This window comes from Lepisma saccharinum, chromosome 28, assembly GCF_977018435.1.
Source record: "Lepisma saccharinum chromosome 28, izLepSacc3.1, whole genome shotgun sequence".
In the NCBI taxonomy this organism is placed as follows: Eukaryota; Metazoa; Arthropoda; class Insecta; order Zygentoma; family Lepismatidae; genus Lepisma; species Lepisma saccharinum.
Window position 1 is genome coordinate 2,693,736 of NC_139256.1, and position 22,791 is coordinate 2,716,526.

Consider the following 22,791-nt stretch of genomic DNA (forward strand, 5'->3'; position numbering starts at 1 on the left):
CCCGCTCCCCACTTCCCTTGCCAGCATGTAGAGCACCCGCCGTAAGAGTAGACAAGAACTCTAGCTTGTCAAGCTGCAAACAACTATTCGTCTTTCACTCCTCGGTGGAAAATGGGCACACAGTTCACTCCGCTTTATTCGCTTTTATTTCTTTCTTCTCTCATTCCTGAACCATGTCAAAAACCCCTAACCCCCTCCGTTCCTTGTTCCCTACCAAATTGTTGAAACCCCCCCTACCCCATTTCCTTGCTATTCCATTGTGCGACAGTAGATATCATTTCTTCTCTATGACAGTTACCACATGGTATAGAAATAGTAACTCTGAATGGCTCTTCTTCTAGTGTGTAAGTAACTAATCGAACTATTTGTACTACAGTTCCAACATCCTGTAACTCGCCAAACGTTGAGAGACATCGCCCCAATGGCGATTTTTTTTTGTAGTTCATAAAATTGTCTTTGGTTTCCTGTCATATCCACTACCAGTTCCCTGTTTATATTTTAATGTCGTTCCCGTATAATCATATTCATTATTTTACGAGTGTTCTTCAACCAGTGTTACCGACCCGATAACCTGAGAACACTAATTTGAATGGTAATTATGTGACAAAAGAAAAAAATATCGCAATATCTCATCACATGATTACATGAAGAACTTGTAAACATCTAATTCATTTCTATTTCGACTGTTTTACGTAGATTTCTTACATTTTGGTTTAATTTCGACAATGGAGCTAAATGATACAAAATCTTAGCCAAAAATCTAATTTTATCTACTGTAAGTCGAACATTTTCTGGCGAGGATCCCTAGCTCCCTCCCCCCTTTCCTCCTCATGGATAAGTGCATGCCCCTGAAGACGAAAACATGAAATATCCGCAATGTTGGGGGGAAAAAAAGAACTGTGGTGTCCTACGCTAACCTCCCTGGCACGAAGGATGGCATCAATGTATGCTGGAAACATGGGCTGGATATCGTCTATAGGTTTGTGTTTGACTTGAGGATAAGAAAATACTTTATCCGGTAATCAATTAGACACAGTTTTGATACAAAAAGCTATTTTCTGGGTCATATTATGACTTCGACTGGACTAACTATTTCTGCATATTTGTTTTACACATTATTTGAAAACGAAAACAATATTTCTGGGTGTTGGTTTGGGTACATCAAGATTCTGACCTAGATATGCGTCTCAAAACGGTTGTTACTTTGAATTCGAATCCTAGGTAAACAATGGATGTGTGATTGTCCCATCATCTATTCCATTGCTTCATCATCCTCATCGTCGCGATTAAACTAAGAGTTATAAAAGCAACGAAAATAATAAAAATACAGTCAGTTTATGTGAATTATAGGACTGTGTTTTCCATAAAGACCTCATATGCTTTCTTTCAATTTACTTTATCTTGAAACTTTTTCCCATCAAAGTCGATCTAGCGGTGAGGTGAATATAAGTGTAATAAACTTAAATATATTGCTCTTTACATCATTAGATTAAGAAAGACGAGATGGAGGAATAAAAATATGAAACTGGGAGGAAAAGCCTCCATTATGGTACAGTCTTAGAATTTATCCAGAGTGATTAAGTACAAACTGATACACGTACCTATATTTTCTACATTTAATGGACAACTTCAGTAGCCAAATGATTTGAGTTATCGACTCAAAATCTCACAGCCAAAGATTCCAGGTTCGAACACGTCCTGGGTAATGTACACGTTTTCTTGAAAATTCTATTAATGTTTGAATTAGTAAGATTTCCGGACAGATTTCATTAGTGTATATCCCACGACATATATTGATCGCTGATCATAGAAATTAGAAACTATCTGTTGAAAATATAAATTACAAATTTGCGCTGTCTGGGTGTCGTTCAATTTGTCTTTCAAACATGGATTCGTATAAATTGTACGCAATTTAGGCTTTTAAAATCTCATTTTACAGTGGATGTGTTTTATGTGGAAGCAATTCTGTGAAGACTGAACTAAATATAATCTAAAAACTAATTTCTGACATAAGCACAGAAATAAGCATATATTTCTAATGACGGCTTCTATCGTGAGTACAATTTTAATTAAAATTATTGATTTGATTTGCTTTCTTTTACTTCGCTTTTTGTGCCACTTTTGTCTAATTTGCGAGGATGGAGATGAGGAATGAATGGACAGTCACAAACATCCATGCCCAGGCCGGAATTCGAGCCCAGGACCCCTGTCGTGCTAAGCACTCCGCCACAGGGGCCGGCAGTTTTAATTAAAATCAATCAATTTAATAATACAATAATCAATTTTATACGGAATAATATTATATATTTTTGATCAGAAAGGGGTTTGTCAATAATAATGAACAGAAATTAATTTAATGATGATGGCCTGAGGAACTTATATGCTATAATATTCCATTGGTCCAGTGATTGGTAACTAATTTAAATTTATATTTGTCAGTTTTGATGATTATACCATGCTTTCCAATTGTTAGTATGAACTATAAAAAAGTTGAAAGGTATTTACGAATAAATTTGTTGGGACTGGGCATCATCCTATAAAAGAAAAAGATACTAGGCCGCGGTCTCGAAAAGGTTGAGAACCACTGGGATAGAGTAACCATACCATCTGCTCTGTGCTCCTATGGTCACAAGCAAGTGGAGAATAGAAGCTGCTGCGAATTTTGTCACGCTGCCCCTGCCCGTGGCTATGGTAAAAGGCCGAGGCTATTTATTCTGGAGGATGCAGTTCACCCCCCCTCCCCTCTCTCTCTCAATCCCTCCCATCGGGCGAAACACTAGAAACCACTGCCCGCTCGGTCCCCTCGATTCTCGAAACCTGTTTTGTTTACCCTCGCTGAAAATGAGGAAGAAAACGGACTCGGAAAGTGAGAAGTCGACCATTTAGCGAGGCAATTGTACGCTGTTGCCAAACTCAATATAATTAAAATCAAGTATGAAATCATTAGTGCTACAGAGAATTTGAGTGAATAGATTATGAAATAAACCTTTGAAAAGTGTCCCATAAAAATATGAAGGTCGTAAGTCCAATAGTTACGGAGAAGGAGTGGAATTGATTACTTCTTTTAAAATAAACGGGGAAAACTCGTCTTTCTTGGAAAGGGAGGGGGAGACGGTCGCGCTCGGACGAGAGGCATCACTTCCTCTTAAAGGCATGTTAGAAATTGGCTGAAGTCACCTGCCCACAACACTATTTCTCACTGTTTTCCGCATTGACACATGAAGATACAAAAAATGAAGGCTAAAATTAAACCTAAGAAGGTAACTTACCTCTTTTTACCAAGGCCAGGTATTAAATTGTGGGTCAAAGTTCAATTTGTAAGTCCAAAAATGAAGTAACTCCTACGTTGAAAGTCCCTGTTGTCCTTTTCCACAGAATACCAACCTCCACTCTCTTCCCATCATAAAAATTAGAAGTCGCAAATTATCCCATCCCACAAGTCGTTTAGAAAAAACAACCCTCCCCTTTACGGCATGCAGTTGCCAAAAAAAAAATATTATTTCCAATTTCTGAAGTCGCATAAATGAAATCGAATGTCTGAAATGTCCAATCTGCCAATATATCACACAAATAACATATCGCAATCGCAAATGTTCCTATTGCACAAGTCAATCATAAGAAGAAAAAGAAAAAATCAGACTTGCGCCTGTGACATGAATGCATCATTCGCCATCATAAAGTTCTGAAAAACCTTTTTGACGTTACACAAGGAATTTTAATTTCATAAAAAACGTAAGTTTCGTAGCACGTAGATCTAAAAAAAATTCTTTCCGAGCTATTTAGAAACATCGTTTATTATGAAGAACTAATTTTTGTAACGAGAATATTTGAAATGTGCGAAAAATCGAGGGTGTAGAAAAGGGTACCGGAGCCAATGGGAAATATTCATGCTGGAATCTCTTCTGTAACTTCCGCTTGCTGACATTACCCTGTTTGTATATCTATGAATGTCTGGTATACATCAAACAAAATATTAGTATTTTTGAAACCAATGAAGATATCCATAGCCTGAACACTAGAAATAAAGATAAAATTCTTACTCTCTACAAGAAGGGACCTAAAAACTCAACAGTTGACCTGTATAACAAGTTGCCCAGAGAGGTAAGACACGAACCAAAAGTGGAAAGGTCTAAAAATAAAATCAAAACCATGCTAATTAAACATTCATTTTACATCATACAAGAATATAGTGAGACAACACTCATCATTTGAATGCATACAGACATATCTATTGGACAGAGTGTGAAGGACTCAAGGTCTTGTGTATGTGTAATCAGAATAAATGTTAAAAGGTATGGTTAGGTATCATACATGCAGAGCTTGCTGTTGCACATCAAACTGAAATTGTCAAGTATAATATCTTTATATGCAAGTGTATGATACACCAATGCATATGTGTGTATCTTATGTTAAAAATACCAAACTTTATCGTGTATTTCTATTTGACATGTCCTATACTACAGATCTACCTACTTGTACAAAATTGTAGTCCTTGGATGCAAATAAATCATATCATATATCATAACCATGACAATGGTGTCTGAAATATATATGTAGCTGCCTCTACAAATGGAAAATACTCCCCTTAGCATTCCAGGAGAAATTGTTTGGTATGCTCCACCCTATTCAAGAATCATTTGTATCACAAATATTACAATAATTACAAGAGTCAAATGAAAACCTTAGAAGTCCAATCAGAATTGTAGGGTAGACTGTATGCAGCTCAAATTTACATAAGGTATCAACTGTTATTTACAAAAGGACCTCAACGCTGCAACACTAATGAAGTGAGCTTCAAAACGCCATTTTTGTTGTTTTAAAGATGGCGCCTCCTCTACACACTTGCACCAGTGAAGAGGAGTGGTTTCTTGCCGTCTGTCAGCCTAAAACTTACAGAAATATCTCGACAAATGAAAATTCAATATCTCAATGCATGCTTATCACACCAGCAAGTTTACTAATCGAGGAGGAAGTTCGACAATGGCCTCAGTTTGCAGGCAGATGGGTGGAAAGGCATTTGCAGTGGCTCATAAGTGACTGCACGTGGACCTCAAAGACTTACTATTCTTAAGGTATACAGGCACTAATCGAAAGTTGAAAATATATGTAGAGCAGCAATAGTTCTGTGCTACCGTACATACAGAAATCTACTAGATAAGAAACGGAAACAAATTAATAACAACACCCTGTATTGAGGAGTTGATGGAATGGTCAAATGACACATGTATATTCTGTCACATTTTTCTTGGTCCTTTGGATGTTAATGTGTAACTTCTGTCTTGCAAAAACAGCATGGGTGAATTGGAGAAAGACATGGGTCAGTTGAGGAATGGGCTGAAGGAGGTGGAGCGTGAAATAGAATACCATCGCTCCCAGCCTGTCACCTTAGGGGACCGCTACCTCCCAGTCATGAAGGAATTCCTTTCCTCAGCCACCTGCCGATTCTCAGAACTGGAGGATCTCTTCCAGGATATGAAAACCAGGGTAAGTTATGAATTTTTAGGAAAGGTAATTGTGTGTGTGTGATAGATTTATGCAGTTTTGAATATATGGAGGTGCATGTGTGTGGGTGTGTAAGTTTGTGTAAATATGTATGCATGGGTGAGTGAGTCAGTGCCTATAAAAATGGATGAATCGGTGCATGTGTGTGTGTGTATATATATATAAACACACACATCAGTGTGGATGGATGAATAGGTGGTTGCGAGTCTGTATGGAATGTGGATGTGGTGTGTATATGGATGGATGTGTGTGTGTGTGTGGATGGATGAATGAACATGTGGATGTGTGTTAGTGTGTATGCATGGATGGATGAATGAATGAACATGTGGATGTGTGTGCATGATTGAACGAACATGTGGATGTGAGTGTATATAGTTACAGATGAATGAACATGTGGATGTGTGTGTTTGATTGAATGAACATGTGGATGTGTGTCTGTATAGTTGGATGAATGAACACGTGGATGTGTGTGTGTATAGTTGGATGAATGAACACGTGGATGTGTGTGTGTATAGTTGGATGAATGAACATGCGGATGTGTGTGTGTGTGTGTGTGTGTGTGCATGATTGAACGAACATGGGATGTGAGTGAGTGTATATAGTTACAGATGAATGAACATGTGGATGTGTGTGTTTGATTGATTGAATGAACATATGGATGTGTGTCTGTATAGTTGGATGAATTAACATGTGGATGTGTGTCTGTATACAGAAGGTTGTTTCACATCGATTGTAACGATTTCGATCACCAGGGAGCAGCACATAGGCCCCTTACCCCAATATACCCATGTGAAGTTGGATCTCCCATTACCGCATCCATTTCAGAGGGAAAAAGGGTGTTCTGGGACTCTTGAATCACCCTGTATAACAGGTTTATGTATGAATGCATCAACAGATTTATATATATCTGTATAGATGTATAAATGGATGTTATGTGAGTATGTGTGGATATGTGAGTGAATGTGTGGCTATAAGTCTCTCTATGGGTGGTTGTGTGTTTCAATAGGTGAGTGTGTGTATGGAGTATGGAATTAAGTAAGGCTGTATAACTCTATTTGAATGGATGAAAGGGTTTAAGTGTTTCATTATGGATTGGTGAATGAATTGGTGGACATGTGTCTGTATGAATGCATGAAGAAGTGGATATGTGTCTCCATGGTGATGAATGGGTGAATGTGTGTCGTAGCAACCTATCTATTGTTAATACTTAAGTTAAAATTTTCAAGTGGGCCACTTTTAGGCTAGTTATACAGTATTAGTTATTTAAGTTCAACAGCATAATAGCTCGACTTTCTTCTGTTTGTAGAAAAACTAAGAATGGTGACACATAAAATATATTCTAAACAAAGTATTCAAAACTATCAACTAAAATTCTCCCAAATTGTTAATGGTATACTTTTCATGCATGAGAATACTGGGATTCTCAATAAGTTTTATCTCGTTACATAACTGGGAGAAATAAGAATTTTCTTCATTCAGTGGAAAATAAGAATGAAATTTGGGATCGCATTGTGGGAATAACAGATTATATGCATTTTAAGGGCTTAGCTCTGTGTGTGAAGATACCAAAATTCTCAATAAAATTTTTCTGTTTTGAGAACTGAAAGAAAGTGACAAAATTTGTTGCTCATGTGTAACTTTGTGTATTTAGTATTTCTATAGTGATATATTGTGTTATTTCGACAGTAGGATCCAAAATATGAGGCCCAGTTATGCATGAAAATACTTAAATTCTCAGTATGATTTATCTCGTTACAAAACTGGAGAAAATTAGATGTGTCTTAATTCAATGGAAACTTGTTTGGTTGTATTTTTCCACTTCAGTGTTTCAAGCCAATAGACAAGAATTTCTTGGAAGTGATGTGGGATCTTTGCCTGAAATTGAGATCTGTTCTTTCAATTTTTCACAATATTACATTTTTCTTAAACTCACCAACATGTATTTTAACCTGTGACCAAGGACTCCCATCTGCTTGGTTTGAACATTGGCAGGTTGAAGTGTTATAAAGTTCTAAAATAAGGAATATAACTGTGTGTGCAACTTTTAGAATTGATGGTTTGACCATTATTCTCAGTAACAATCCCCAATAAGTGTGGAAACATAGCTTACCTCTTCAAGATGAATTGTTGAGATTGCATCCATGTTCACATTAACATTGAAGGAGATGTTTCATTTCATTACTCCTTACAGGCTTATTTCATTCCTTGCTTATATAATTTGTTGCAAAATTATCTATTTTGCTTCCATAGTAATGATCCAAAACACTGATGTTCTACAGCACAACAATTAACTATAAATACCATAGCAACTAAAGATATTTGTTAGTATTCACTATGCATTTAAATACTTCTTCACCTGAAAATGTACAGTTGATTGCAAGTGATAACATACAAGTGTTTTTTCTTCCATCTGAAGATGCAAAGAGAATTTTTTTAAATGTTACGCCTTATAATATAATTGATGTACTGCTAAAATAATGTAGCTTCCAGTAAAAGGCAAAAGACAGTTTTCCAAATATGCTAAGTTTATCAGAGAATAAAAGATGTGTAAGGGGAAAGCACTGACTCACACACAATACTGGAATACAGAAAGTACAGTAGGGGAAAGATATTTATGCAAAATGCTAAATAAATTAAATATTTCCAAAAATAATTTGACAAAATTGTTGCTAGATACAATACAGGGTGGAGGAGAAAAACCTGATATGTATGCCATTATTATTGAAAAAAGAAAATTATGATTTACACCGGCGCCCACCCAGCGTCGAATAACATGGGTACCTGGGGGAAACCCTGGGGGGTAAAGGCGGTCAGGGGCGTGATGCTGATCACATCACCCCCACTCACGACCGGATCAAGAAAGTGTGGGGCGTTACCCCCACACCCCCTATACGCCTTCATGGCGTGGTGCTATGCACAGGGGAACACTTTACCTTTTTACCAACATTAAGTGTGGAAAATAACACCCATTTTGGTTCACACACCGCTGGAGTCTTCTATCGCTGAAACTTCTAATCACATTTTCCAGCATGTTTCTCGGCATGGCAGCTACCTCGTGTTGAATCGCTGCCTTTAGTTCGGGTAGAGAACGTAGTTTTTCGGCATATGCTTTAGATTTTAAATAGCCCTGTATGAAAAAGTCACATGACGAAAGATCAGATGTCACGTGATGTCTCCACGTATGAAAATTAAACATCCTGGAAATATCCCCTGTAACACTTTGGGTTTATGCATCTTCTGCAAAGTTCTGCAGCATCAAAGTGTACTGTTCTTCATTCACTGTGACTGTGCACGGCTCCATGCAGACTGAAATGACAGCTAGTGAGGAGTGAAATCCCCACCACACGCGCAATGCAATAACCAAACAATCTGCAGGTTTTTTCTTCCCCAGAAAAGAGAAGTTTCAGCAACTGACTCCAGCAGTGTGTGGGGTGTAAGGGGTGACCTTCCACATAGTACACCCTTGACTGCAGTGTGCAGACGAACGAGGCTCTGGTGACTGGCACTATGGCCAGTATAATTTTGTGTGTGTTGTCCTGTGTCTTGTCCTTATGTGTGCTGAGTGCCTCTTTACAGCCTCAGCTTTTAACTGAAGTCAGAATATTTTAATATTTTAGTTACGGCACGACATTACAGTGATGTTTATTTTAGTTCTGTTAACCTAACTCAGAATATTTTAGTCTTCCAAGGTTACAGTTATGTTATTAGTTACATTTTAGTTCTGGTAAGGGGCTGGACCCCGTATAAAGTGACGGGTGCAAAATAACCTAAGTGCTGACGCACCCAAAATTTTAAATTCAAAATCCAGCAGTGTGTGGACCATTAATGAACCCCATTTGCAAGATGTTATTTTCCGCACTTAATGTAGGTGTAATTCATAATTTTATTTTTTTCAATAACAATGGCAGACATATGGCTGTATGGCTAGCACATGAATAAAGACTAACTCTTTTTTATTGATTATTATATTATTTAATAAATAATCAGGTTTTTCTACCCTACCCTGTATTATAGATACCTGTGCATGCTATTGAAATGTTCCAGCAATAGAAGAAAAGAGATCAAAGTCAATCCACCCTTTTCACTGAAATATCTGCTTCCATTTTACCACAGTACAATTCTGTATCCATCAGGATTAGTGTTCGATAACTCTCCAACAGAACTCGGTTTGATAGACCTTAGCTGAATACAGACGCAAGCAGCTTTAACCATATAGTATCATGGCTAATGCTGTTGCCTTGTAATTCAGGTTTCCTCGATTTGATATCAAGTGGAAACACTTCCAGTCCTGATTAGCCTATCTTTGCATTAAGTTGACTTCAGGTTTATCTTTGTTATTAGTGTGACTGCATATTTCATTTGTGCCGAAAACACAAAATGTGAAATAGCACATTGAAAGGTTCATTTTGTCACGAAATGGTGCAAAATGAACTGCAAAATGCATAACAAACTCTTAAACACTAAGTTTAGAGTTCATTCACTGAATGTGACACTTTCTGAAGTCTGAATTATCCTGAGAGTTATGCAAATCTTGAAAAATTGATTAATTCTGATGTAAATATTTGAGAAGCTAAAATGTACCCCTTTATACAGGAATATATTTAATACTCTGATAACTACACGCCGTGCTATTAGAAGGAAAATGTTTATTTTATGCAACAAGTGTAGTTTTTAAATCAAATTTGTTTTTGTTCACCATTTTAACACTGAAATGCCATTTTTTTAATGCCGATTTTGATCCTGAAATTTTCATTTTTTATTCACCGTAAATGTGGCTCTAGTTATTAGATATAAAATGTTTTTCTGTGTCCATGTTGTATTCATACCTTTTGGTTTCACTTTCAGTTTGATCGAGCCGTGAAGCTGTTTGGAGAAGACAACACGTCCATCCAGCCAGATGAGTTCTTTGCAATTTTTGATGCTTTCCTCTCTGCGTTCAACGAAGCAAGACTCGACAATGATAACATGAGGAAGCGAAAAGATGAAGAAGAAAGGAGAGCAAAGCAAGAAGCGGAGGTAAGGTGACTTCCGTCATTTGCACAGTGAAATAACTTTCTTTTTTCAGAATGTTATTCTTCCACAGAAAGCAACTTGGAGCTAAAGCATGTGCAATGTGCCAGGTGTCATAAAAACTACAGTAAACTCCATGGCGCAACAGCCCTTGAAGGACCAGGGCCTGCGGCTTTTTATTGGGTGACGGTCAGCACATCAGATCCCATGCCAGGTGCCATAGGTACAGTAAATCTTGGCACCACATAAGTGTTCCAAACATACAATTCAGTTCTTAAAAAGACAGCATGCACTCCAAACATGTACATCTTAGACTTGTGTCAAGTAGGGTAAATGCTAGGTTACCAAGTCATACTAACTCATAACTAGAGACCAGATTTTAAAGGGAAAAAATGTCCTCTAAAAAGGACCAAAAAAGGGAAAATTATTGACAAAAAAAGGCAAAAGGAGGACTAGTTTTCCTACTCCACTAAAAATACTATTTTAAATTAAAGCACATTTCATATAGAAAGGGATACATTAAATTTTGTGTATATGAAATGGTATATATGCTGCTTTCATTTAAAATAATGTTTTTAGTGGAGTGCAAAAATAAACTATAGTCCTTTTTCTTACCATCCGTTTCGATTAAACCTTCCTAGCATTAAACAGCTTACCGCATTCCATTGCTTGCTGCCACTTGTGTACCTGGCTTCGCCATTTCACTGACACTCAATACTGTCGTTACTGTCACACAGTTAAGTTGAAACTATTCTCAAAAACTTAATAATAAAAGTCTAAATCTAGCAGATAAGTACACTTTCAACCCAACAGGCATGCCACGTACAATGCGTTTGTTGCTGTTTAAGTCAAGATCGTATTGTTTCAACAATCGCTGCAACGTACTCCCAACACTCATGGAGGGAAGGTAAGGTAGAAAGTGCTTGTTCTTTCTTTCCTCTAAACTGCACCAAATAGACAATTGTTAAATGTTTTGTTTAGGAAAAAAAATTCGTACAAAATATTTGATGTCTTGTCAATAAAGGGGCCAAGGAGGATGTATTTTAAAAGGGGGGGAAATGGAATGTAGGCTGAAAAACTAGTCAATAAAGGGGCCAGAAAGGGAAACAAGTTAATGTGGGCTGAGAAAGGGATTTCAAAACCATCTGATCTTGTTGGTGGAAGATAATTTTCAACACTATTGTTATTTATTCCATGATCTGTGTTGAAAAATAGAAAAGGACATCCCTTTAAAATCCAGTCTCTACTCATCATATCACATTCCTTTAATGATATTAAATAACTCCCAAGTTATTATCATGTAGCATTATAACACTTTAAAATATCTTGTGACATTTGCATTTTTTTTATGTCACTTCTCTCTAGACTTGGAGGATGAGAAGTTTTTGAAATGTTGCAAGATTTTTTTAAAGTGTTGTAGTTCACCTAAAAATCGGTGGAATGTGACACTCTTTTTTTTTCAGTTTCATGTAAACACCTTTCATTCTTTGTGTTTGAGTTGATAGGAGAAGGAGAATAGCAACAGTTATTAAAATAACACTCATTTGGCCGGCTCTCTTTATGCCCTGCTCTTCCTTATTCTCCATCATTTGAAATAAAAACAAGTCACTGCAGCATCAGCCAATACCATCACATGAAAGACTTGCACAGAAGGAAAGAAATTGATTCCACAACCCTCCCTCCCCGATTGAACATTCACAACCTTCATCCATCTGAACAAATTTCCACACAGCTTTTATCAGGTAGTTACATGCCATCAAGAAGTTTGGATGCAGCTTTCCCTCTACCCATGCCTTTGATCTTGTCAATCCTCTGCTTCCTAGGAGGTTGGGGGTTTGTCCAGCATTTCTTGGAAAATCCACATGCAGAACTTGTGCTGGCCTTCCAACCTGTCACAAGTAAAGGTGAACAACTGTTGCTCTTGGCTGTGCTTCTAGCCACTTAAAACAATCGTATTGGATGATTTTGGTGGAAAAATTTCAGCCGATATCTGTATTGACTCAGTCGTAATAAATACACCTAAGATTGTGCACTTTATGTGGAAGCATTTGTGAATACCATTTCAGCATCTCGCAAGAATGCACAAACTGTCCTTTAAGAATGCACGTCAGCATACTTTGCTCTCCAAAAGTCCAGCCTTCATAGCTTGAACAGCCTTCAAGCTATCATAGGGTGACCATACGTCCCTTTTTGACCAGAACAGTCCTGTTTCAAAGGCATGTCTTGGTCATCCCATCGATACTATTAAAAAAAAAAAAAACACTACTTGTCCCATTTTATAAAAGTCCAGGAGTTAGCTTGAAATCCAATTTCAAATTTGAAAATAGAAATATTGATTGAATTTTTAAACTAGCGTCATTGTAACACTGGCAAAATGGCTGGACTGCGTTTCAAGCACTCCACGCAAATCATAAAAAATGTCGTTGAGAACGTTCGAGCAGACAGAAGTTTACTGTATAAGTTAGCTCACGTCACGGGTGGTATGTGTTCCATTATTTGTAGAGCAACGAATTTGCATGGCCAAGAAGCATATTTTAGTTTCAATACGTACCTGCAACAAGAATTTAAATTCCTTCATCTTGACACAAACTCAAATGACAAATTGTGTGTTATGTGTCAGATATGTGGACGGTTGGTGAAGAATAAAGTTGTTCTCAAGAAGATTGGTTCCAATAATTACTTCTGGCATTTCTCAAATGCAACGTAGGACTAACACCAAAAGTTGATCAGAAGTAACCCAGAAACACAATGTCACACAGAGATTCCCTTTTCAACAGGAGATCATATCTCATTCATTGTTTATCATTTATGTGATCCATATTTTAATAAATAATAACGTTATAACAACAATAATAATTTTGTAATTAGGCCTAAACAATTTTTCAGAAAGGGGGAAGGGTGTAAATTGACCTCTTTAACACTTTCCGGTCGGGAATCGGACGTGATGCAAGCAGAGTAAAACACCCCACCCGTTCTGGTCAGCAATCAGCTAGGATATGATCGCCGTATTTCCGTTGCGTTTAAATTTAGCTGCCCGAACCTTATGTGGTTATTGTTGCAGATGCTTGGAGATAGTTCTATTTTTTGCCACCAGAGTGCATCTTATGTTAGTTGGGTAAAGGCTTACCGTTATTTCATTGTTTTTTTATAACGTGCACAGTGCGTGTTTATGCTGATTTATCAAAAATACAAAAAATACGTAATTTTTCAATAAATATTGCAATGCGTAAATTATAAAATTGTAACATCGAATTGAATTATCTATTAGATCAGAATCTAAGCTTTCATTTGATATATAATACATTGTGATACCATTAATAGTGTATTTTCTGTATTTTTTAAAAAAATGTCCTAAAACGTCCGTCCACAGGTAAGAGACGCCTGAAAACAGTCACACCGGAAAGTGTTAAGGTGTGTCGTTTTTGGGTCAAAATATTATGGTCACCCTAAGCTACTATCATTGTCATCACAGCCAGGACTAAAAAAATTTCCTTGTGCAACATCTGAACCAAGGTTGATTAATTTAAATTACGATTTAAATCAGGTGATTTTTTTTTAAAAAAAAAGATACACTGATTTAAATCACTTTAAATAAATAATTTATAGAATAATGTACATAAGGATTTTGTAGATATCAGAATCACTTTTGGTGAAACTACATTAATCTCATAATTATTTAATGGTGTTTACTAGGCTCTAAGATAGGAAAATAAAGGAAATAAAATATATGTACTGATATTGTGAAGCTCATATGAAAAGAAATGTAAACACAAGATTTCTCTTGATTTAAAATTCAATAACTTTTATAATTTGTGTAGAAAAATATACAAAATACTAATCATGTTGAACCATAAATAGTGTCATTATCATTAAACTGTAACCAAAATTCAGCTGCAAAGACTATAAAGTTACAATTATAGAGTACATCCAGAATGTTTTATTTTCACTGGAAGAAAAGTTACTGAAATTATTATCAGTTTCAATAACACATTCAACAATATGTTCATAGTAGATACAGTATCAGAAAAGTATATTTTTATTTGTTTTAATCAAACTGTTCAAATATTTTACAAGGCCCTTTAGTACAAAAAGCCTTTCTATAATAAACACATATCTATATATGTTTCTTGTATATGTATATGTATGGTGCCAAAAACCTTACAGGATTTAAATTTAAAAATCCTATTTAAATAAAGAAATCAAGAGAAATTATTTCTATCCACCATGATCTGAACAGAATATGTTGATGTCACTGTAACTAATCTTTTCCCTGAATTGTTTCTGTTTCTCATTTTTATACCTCATTACGAAAATTTAAAATGCTCATTTATATATATATATATATATATATATATATATATTGTTTTGCAAAATGAGCATTTCAAATTTTTGTAATGAGGTATTAAAATGAGAAACAGAAACAATTCAGGGAAAAGATTAGTTACAGTGGCATCAACATATTCTGTTCAGATCATGGTGGATAGAAATAATTTCTCTTGATTTCTTTATTTAAATAGGATTTTTATATATATAAATGTGTGTCCACCATATATGTGTATATATCTGTGGCCATTTACTAAACCATACATAACAATTTTCAGGCCTCTTTCAACATTGCAGTATGTATTCATGTATAAAATGAAGGCAAAATGTTTATTTAACCAATGGGGAGGGATTGGACTCATTAAACCCTTCATATGCAGCCATGCTCAGTGGGGTTTCTAAGGGGGTGGGGTTGGTGGAGATCATAACCCTTCCTAATATGTTTAAGAAGAAATCATCAAAGGCAGGAAAAGATAGCAAAATGAGGGGTGACCAGGGTGCGAAATTCTGGGCAACACCAACAATCTTGGCCTCAAACCCCCCCCCCCCAAATTCCAGGGGGAGGAGTTTTTTTTTTGTAACAACAAAAGATAAGCAATTAGTTTTGACTTCAAATATATTTTACTAAGGATAATATCTCAAAAGCACACACTATCTCTTTCAAGAGACCATTAACAGATCTACACAAATATCGATGTATGCACAAAAAGAGTAAGAGTAGAATGCAAGACAAATATAAGTAAGAAATCTAATTGCTTTATATTAAAAGAAAACAAAAAACTATTTAATTTCAACTATTACATAATAAAACTCTTTCAACTACATTTTTGTAATTTGAGATGCATAATCAGTTAGTAAAGAAATTTGTTTGCTACTTTATAAATATCTGATATATGTAAAAGTAACAAATTAATTCCTTTATATGTATTTTATAAAAGTGTATTTATAAAAATTTAGTAATTTATTTTATATTTAATAACATTATAGATATGTATGTCGTGTGTTAATTATTCAGGGAGAAACAAATAATGACAATATACTCCCTATACATCTATAAGGCTATAACGTTTGTTCTAAATACTGGAAGCATGACTAAAACTAACCAATTACACAACCACAATACAAGGGGGAAAGATAATTATTACCAGAACCAACACAGACTCAATATCTCAAAACAATCACCAATGAATGCCGGGAAAATATTCTACAACCAGCTGCCTCATGACATAAAACTGATGATCTCCAAAAAATAAACAAATGCAAACAATAAAAAAATATTTGACAGAGAGAGCTCTCTATATAGTATCAGAGAATTCATGGAACAAGACAATACAAGGCCAATGTACTAAACAATATGTATTTTAATTGTATTCTTATTTCAATCATGCAACAATGATAATGTGTTTTTTTATTTTTATTGTAGTGTAATGAAGTGTATTTTTCAATTTTTACTTTGGTGTAGTGATGTAATGTACTACACAATGTTTCTTCTTTTTTGTTATGATGTACTAAACTAATTATTATTTCATTATGTATCTTGACGTTTTCCATGCCCTTTTAATCAAGGGTCAATGGAAGAAAATAAGATTCAAATTCAAATTATGTATGTATATATCTGGTGCGCCTGTGTGTGGAGATTAAGATATTTTTACCTCTTCACCAGTCTTCAATGATTTCGCACCCTGGGGCTAACTACTAAAAAAACTATTCGTAACCCTCTCATGGTTTCAAAAATCCTGGGCTCTCTCCTGACCATGCTTTGATCATCATCTGATACTTCTCCTGTTTGCTTTCCAGTTGAAGAAGAGAACGATGGAGAGAAAGCACAGCCGGGAGGGCATCCTTGCCAAAGTGGGGAACAGCCTTGGACTGAAAAACGGCTTAAGCAACGGCCTGACAAGCGGAGACGCCAAAGGGGAGTTCGACGATTTGATTTCTGCTCTGAGAACGGGAGATGTGTTCGGAGAAGACATGGCTAAGTTCAAACGCAGCAGGAAAAGAATCACGAACGGAAACTCTCCACCGAGAGTCAACAGCCTCAACAGGGAGGAAACGAGGGAGAGGGTGTTGAGTGGAGGCAGAATTGGTTAAAAGGATCTTCGGAAGTTCTTGTACGTTACGTGAGAATCCTCGTAATTTATCATAATTGTACGTTCAAGTAAATGTGGTGCACGGTGAGACGAGGAGCATCGGACGACAATGTGTTTACTTACATTACGTTAGCATAATCCAAAGCATTTTCTTTTTCGTGTATCAATTTGCGAAACAAAATCTATGAAATGATTGTCAACCAACAAGAGAAACAGACTTTGTCACGTAAGCAGTAAGTACCATACACAAACTGCATTAGTATGGATGTTAGTGCATTTTGATTTTGGTGTAAAAGACTGATTATCGTATTAGAGTCATTAACATGCCATTTTTTCACCCATTAATTTACATGTGATATAAATAACATTTCATCAGCGAAAGAGTACAATATGCAAAGAATTAAAAATGTAGTATTTTTGTTATGTTAGATATTGCATAATCCTAAGTTACTATATTCATGTATAATGCCCTGCACCTTTCTGTACGCGAGTATGTTAGGTTGAAATTGTGGTCTCTGTGTTCCTTTTCTTCTTGTTTCCTGTTGTATTATTTCTCACTGTGTATAATTGTTATTTTTTTATATATGCATATAAATAGTGTACATAAATATTAAAAAAATATGAATGTAATATGTGAATATATTGTTGTAAAATATTGTATGTTAGTGGTGGTGTTTTGCTGTTGTTAAATCAACCGTTGCTACAACATGTAAACCCATTTTAAATTTTGTGTAAATATTTTATGTCTCTTCCTTTCACACTTTTTTTTTTTGTTGCATTTATAGCAAAGGACGTTAAAATGTTAGGAAGATTAGTGCAGTTCCGCAGGATAAGGGATTATGCAAATTTGTACATATAATATTCTCTGATGTCCAAATTGTATTTATATACAAGAGTATTCAAACAGTGTGCCACTTACATATTATCTCCTTATTTTTATGTTTGGTAACAAAACTGAAGTGCATGTAAATCAACTACTTTGTTTGCAGAGAAATATTAAATGTCCCTGTGTAATGTCATTTAGAACTGTATGTTGTTTGAAATTATCCACTGCTAATAAATTATGTAATCTGTTCAAACCTCAAATATTCTTTAGAAAATCTAATGTAAATGTTTCAAATGAATTTTGTAATGATGGACTAACATGAAATTTTGCCAATACTAGTAAAGTTAAGATATAAAATTTACCAACGCCAATAACTAATATTCTGCCAATCCGATAAAAAAATTGCACATATTCCTTGAAGGATATGGATGGTTCATTGACATTCTTAATTAATGCAACCAGATGGCTGAAATGGATTGTAACTTGAAAAATGGAACTGAATATTTAGCCATTTGCTAACCAGGGTAATTCATTTTAGAAATAAAAAAATGGCAGAATTTTTTGCACTAAATTACAGTCTATTTGTAGAAATACTACACCTGTAAAATTATTGGCTGGGAATTTTACTAATAAACTGTTTAGTTCATAATAGACGATACTGATGTGTTATGTTTATGCATACTGACCTGAATTAGAATTTGGTAACTATTTACAATTGATAGAAATTTTATCTTTGGTGATACACCACGAAGTTAAATAAGTCTTTATATTAATTTTATTTTAATCTTTACTTCATTTGGATGTATTCAAATTCAAGCAACAACAAAAATAAATATGGAGTTTAAACAGAAGCAAATCATGTGAAGGATACTATGTTGACAATTTCTTTTTTTTTTTTTTAATTTCTTTTGAAAATAATAATTTTGAAATTAAATAAATACTATCTATTCCAAATAAATGTTTACCGATTTTTATACAAGACATACCATTAAAATACACAACAATGATTTAGATTGTCTTTACATGCATAGTTATTATTGCTTACTGTAATGGTAATAGCATACTTGTGATCTCTGAAGTATAGCATTGTTGAAAGTGTTTTCTGTGTTTCTGTAATAACAATGTCTCACTGTTGTGAAAAATATGCAGACAGTTTAGTTTTCATATGAAGTAAAAAAGAAGTGTTTACTGCTATGATCTAGGCACTAGTGGTATGACATGTCATATAATAGTATGTTCGGCTTCTCATAAGTGCTTCATGATTTATTAATCTAACTTCAGTTACGTTTTTTTGCTGCAAAAATTGCATTTGTGTGTGGTGACTTTCAACAAGTATTATAATTTAATCTGTACCAGAAAAATTCCTAGTTTACTTCTAAGAGGAGAAACTTGAAATTACTGTATTTGCTGATGTATAAGACCCTTTTTCGCACACATTTTTGATGAAAAATCTTTATCACTGAATTTACAATTAATTTACAGTATTTGAAATATAAAATAATATGTGGGTCTGCTTTCAACAAATAACTTACCTAATCTAACTAGGAAAGAATACATTTTAACCTTCTTCATCACACACTGCAAGGAAATCATCCAACTCGGAACAGAGAAAGTTTCCAGAAATGAATGCAATCAAAAACTGAGTATCGGTGTATAAGAAGCACCCTGTTTTTCAGACCTATTTTTAAAGGGGAAAAGCGTGTCTTATATGCTGGCAAATACATTAAATCATAATCTAACATTAATGCCTTGCAGTTCAATAATATAGAGTTGTTGTGATGAACTAATTCATGAAATTTATTTGAACACACATGAGGAAGCAATATATGTACAAAGAGGGAAGTGGCAAGATGTTTAGAACCCTGAAAATTTTTCTGAAATATTCTTTAGATGTATTTCCTACCATAAATCACAACTTTTTCTGTAGTATAAATATTATATTGCTACAAGGTTCATTTCCACAAAATATAATACCATACGCAAGTTGGGATTGGAATAAAGATTTAAAAGAATTGTATTGATGTAAAGAAACTAAACATCAAGTGACAAATTTATTATCTTACTGCGAACAATGCTGTACCCAATAAAATTCAGGCTAATATGTATTAGATGATCAAAGTTAAAACATAAATGCTAATCAGTTTGTTTCCATATAGCCTGAAATAAGAATCCCTGCAGTCCTTTTCTCTTCAATGTTTTCTGTCTGCAAGGAACAGCCAGGTGAAAATGTTATCTGTTATCCCCTACTATTATTAATTAGAGTAACTAAAACTAATTCAAGGTGATTTTGGTGAGCTAGGTCCTTCTTGTGAATTCTTCATTGTTCTTGAAGATTGAAGCTATTTGTGTGATGGTTCAGATTTACTAGCATCAAACACGATGTACTGAACAGAATGCATTTGTCTTGTCTGTCAGCAGGAACACAACAGGATACGCAGCACACACAAAAATGTTTAAAGTTCTGATGTTTCACCAGTTTCCAGCTTCATTGTGAAGGATAAACTGGAGTTAAGAAACACCTGTATATAACTTCAAAAGTTATATTTTTACGTGTGCTGTGTTTTCTCTTGTGTTCCTGTTCTCTGCTCAGTCATACAAACACTGACATTTGAAATTAATTTTGTGTGCTTCATTTGTAATTTGATTGGATAATATTTCATTTACTTGTTACTAAGTGCATAATTACTTTTATATATTACGTTGTTCTGTCTTCATGGCTAAATATTTCAAGAAATATACAGAGGACTCCGAAAGTATTATTCCTAACTATGTTTAATATTTCTCTTATATGTAATACAAATTTGTCTTGAGTAACACATTTCGCATATTTGGAAACTGAAATTAATAGAGTTCTGCTTGAACTTCGATCTGTCACACTATGACTTTTAGAAAGCGTGTCTTTCAAAGAACGAAGCTGATATCCAAATTTTATAAATCTAGATTTCTTTACAAATTCTCCTAGATTATTCACCAGAATATTTGTGTTAATTTGACATTACACTCTTCTACAATCCTTGGCAATTGCCCATGTTAACAATAAAATGTTAATACAACACACCTGGAGAAGTTAATTAAAAAACAAGTTGAACATTTCAATGTTCTAACCTAAGATCTCCATAAGAAATGCTGTAAAGTGTGTTTCGCAATATCTCTGATAAATACCTTCGTTCAGAAGATCAAACCATTGAAGATTCAAGACATTTTCATTAATTGCTCCATGTACATGTTTCATTATTATTTTATTAAAAGTATTACAAATACATATACAACAGGAATACATATAAGATTTTTGAAAGTTTTGGTTGATACTCTGAATAGATATGATTTTACATAATTTGAGATGTCGGCAAGTATCTTCGAAATGGGAACGTTTCACTAAAACCCAAAGATTTACTCTATATTTGCATAGAATAATAGACAACAATAGTTAATAACTGTTTCTATTACCTTATTAGTTTATCACTTTGTAGCTCTTGCTAATGAACAAAAAATCATTGCTGCGTAGATAAATGTGTCTTTAGAAATAATCAATGACACAGCAGTCGAAAATTCACTTTTACCCAGGGTTGTTTAAGATCCAGGTACCCATAAATTCCAAAGGGTTCTATTGGGTTCCGCTGCAGGACCGGAACCTTTTTTTCTCGCACAATTTAAATTTGATCCAAGTGCCGTATTGTTTCATTTCAATATGGAACTTTGGCCCCATTCAAACTTAACCAGAAAAAGAAGTTCCTGTACCATATTTATATTTAATCCAGAAAAAAAAACCGTACCTGGACCACATTTAAATTGATCCAGAAAAAAGGTTCCTGGACCAGAATTGAATTTATTTAAAAGTCCTGCACCTTTCACAACCTTCCTTTAGCCTCTTGATACTTTGAAAGTGGGAACTTGTGTTTAAATTAAGGCTCTAAATGTTGAATACTAATTTATGTGATTAGAAACGAGCTCAAGTAAGACTTTTATTTGTGATTACACGCCACATTGAACGATAAGAGGGTGTACGAACTTTTCAACATTGAATTTCTGGTAAATAAATTTGCCACTGAATTTTTTTAATGTGAATATTTGTAGTTGCATTAATATCACTTTTGTACTTTGTTACTGTAAGACTTTTGGCACGGAAATTTTTATATGGAGATCAGTAAAATTACTTTGCAATTTATGTAATAATATTTTATGTGAAATTGGTAGATACATAATGCATTTAGTAGCATTACTTATTGCATATGTCTCAAAGTTGTTACCAGCTAGAAACCTGTTTGATACACAGGGTATGATTTTTGTTCCGATAATATTCAGAACAAAGTGAAAGATGTCTTTGTCACCTAGTGTACAATTAAAAAGGTTGAATTCACGTAAGGAAAATCGTGTGTATCTGACATAGCTTCAAGCGCCATTGTAACATTTCAATGGTGACTATTGAAGTAAATTGTGAACATTTTTGTATTTTTGTACATACTGATGACTGTGTAGAAATAAATAATTTCAGTGATATTAGCTCACTTGCATTACTTGCTAATTATCCTCTATTTAACAGGCAGACTGTGATCATATGAAGAAGTAAATTATGAGTTAATATTCTATTCAATTTTTAGTGCAAAATTAAACCTCAAATATCTTGTGTATTCATTTACATATTATTCTTGGAGCTAGGGTAGTTAAATAATTGTCAAGTTAAAGTTCCAATGACATACTTCACTAAAGAAAAGAATCCTCTTGTAGTGCCTAGTAAACCTAAAACGTCCTTAATGTATGTCATTGTACACCTTTTTATGTGTCCTTTAACAGGGGCTTATTTTGTTAAATGTTTATTATATTCTTTGATTTATACCGGACCGGATAAATGAGATAACATAACCTAGTTCTTGAAATTAAATCATAATTTTTTGATCTAATGCATTTTTTACTTTGGTTATTCTCTTTGAATATTAACTGAAATATAATTCTGTTATGAATAATAAAAATAACAAGCTTTCTGCTTTCTTGCAATTTCAATACCAATTCTAGCGGGGACCAGTTCGACCCCCTCTGCCAATC

The 22,791-nt window shown here is 34.6% G+C and overlaps 1 protein-coding gene across 1 annotated transcript in view; it reads left to right on the forward strand.

Annotated features, from left to right (window-relative positions):
• DAAM (disheveled-associated activator of morphogenesis-like protein) overlaps positions 1-18,110 on the forward strand; it is a 460,107-nt gene extending 441,997 nt beyond the window's left edge. The window contains exons 18-20 of the mRNA XM_083114201.1: positions 5,292-5,484; positions 10,348-10,518; positions 16,633-18,110. Coding sequence (XP_082970327.1) covers positions 5,292-5,484; positions 10,348-10,518; positions 16,633-16,926 — 658 coding nt within the window. The 3' untranslated portion in view covers positions 16,927-18,110. The remainder of the gene's footprint in view (positions 1-5,291; positions 5,485-10,347; positions 10,519-16,632) is intronic.
• The last annotated feature ends 4,681 nt before the right edge of the window (positions 18,111-22,791 follow it).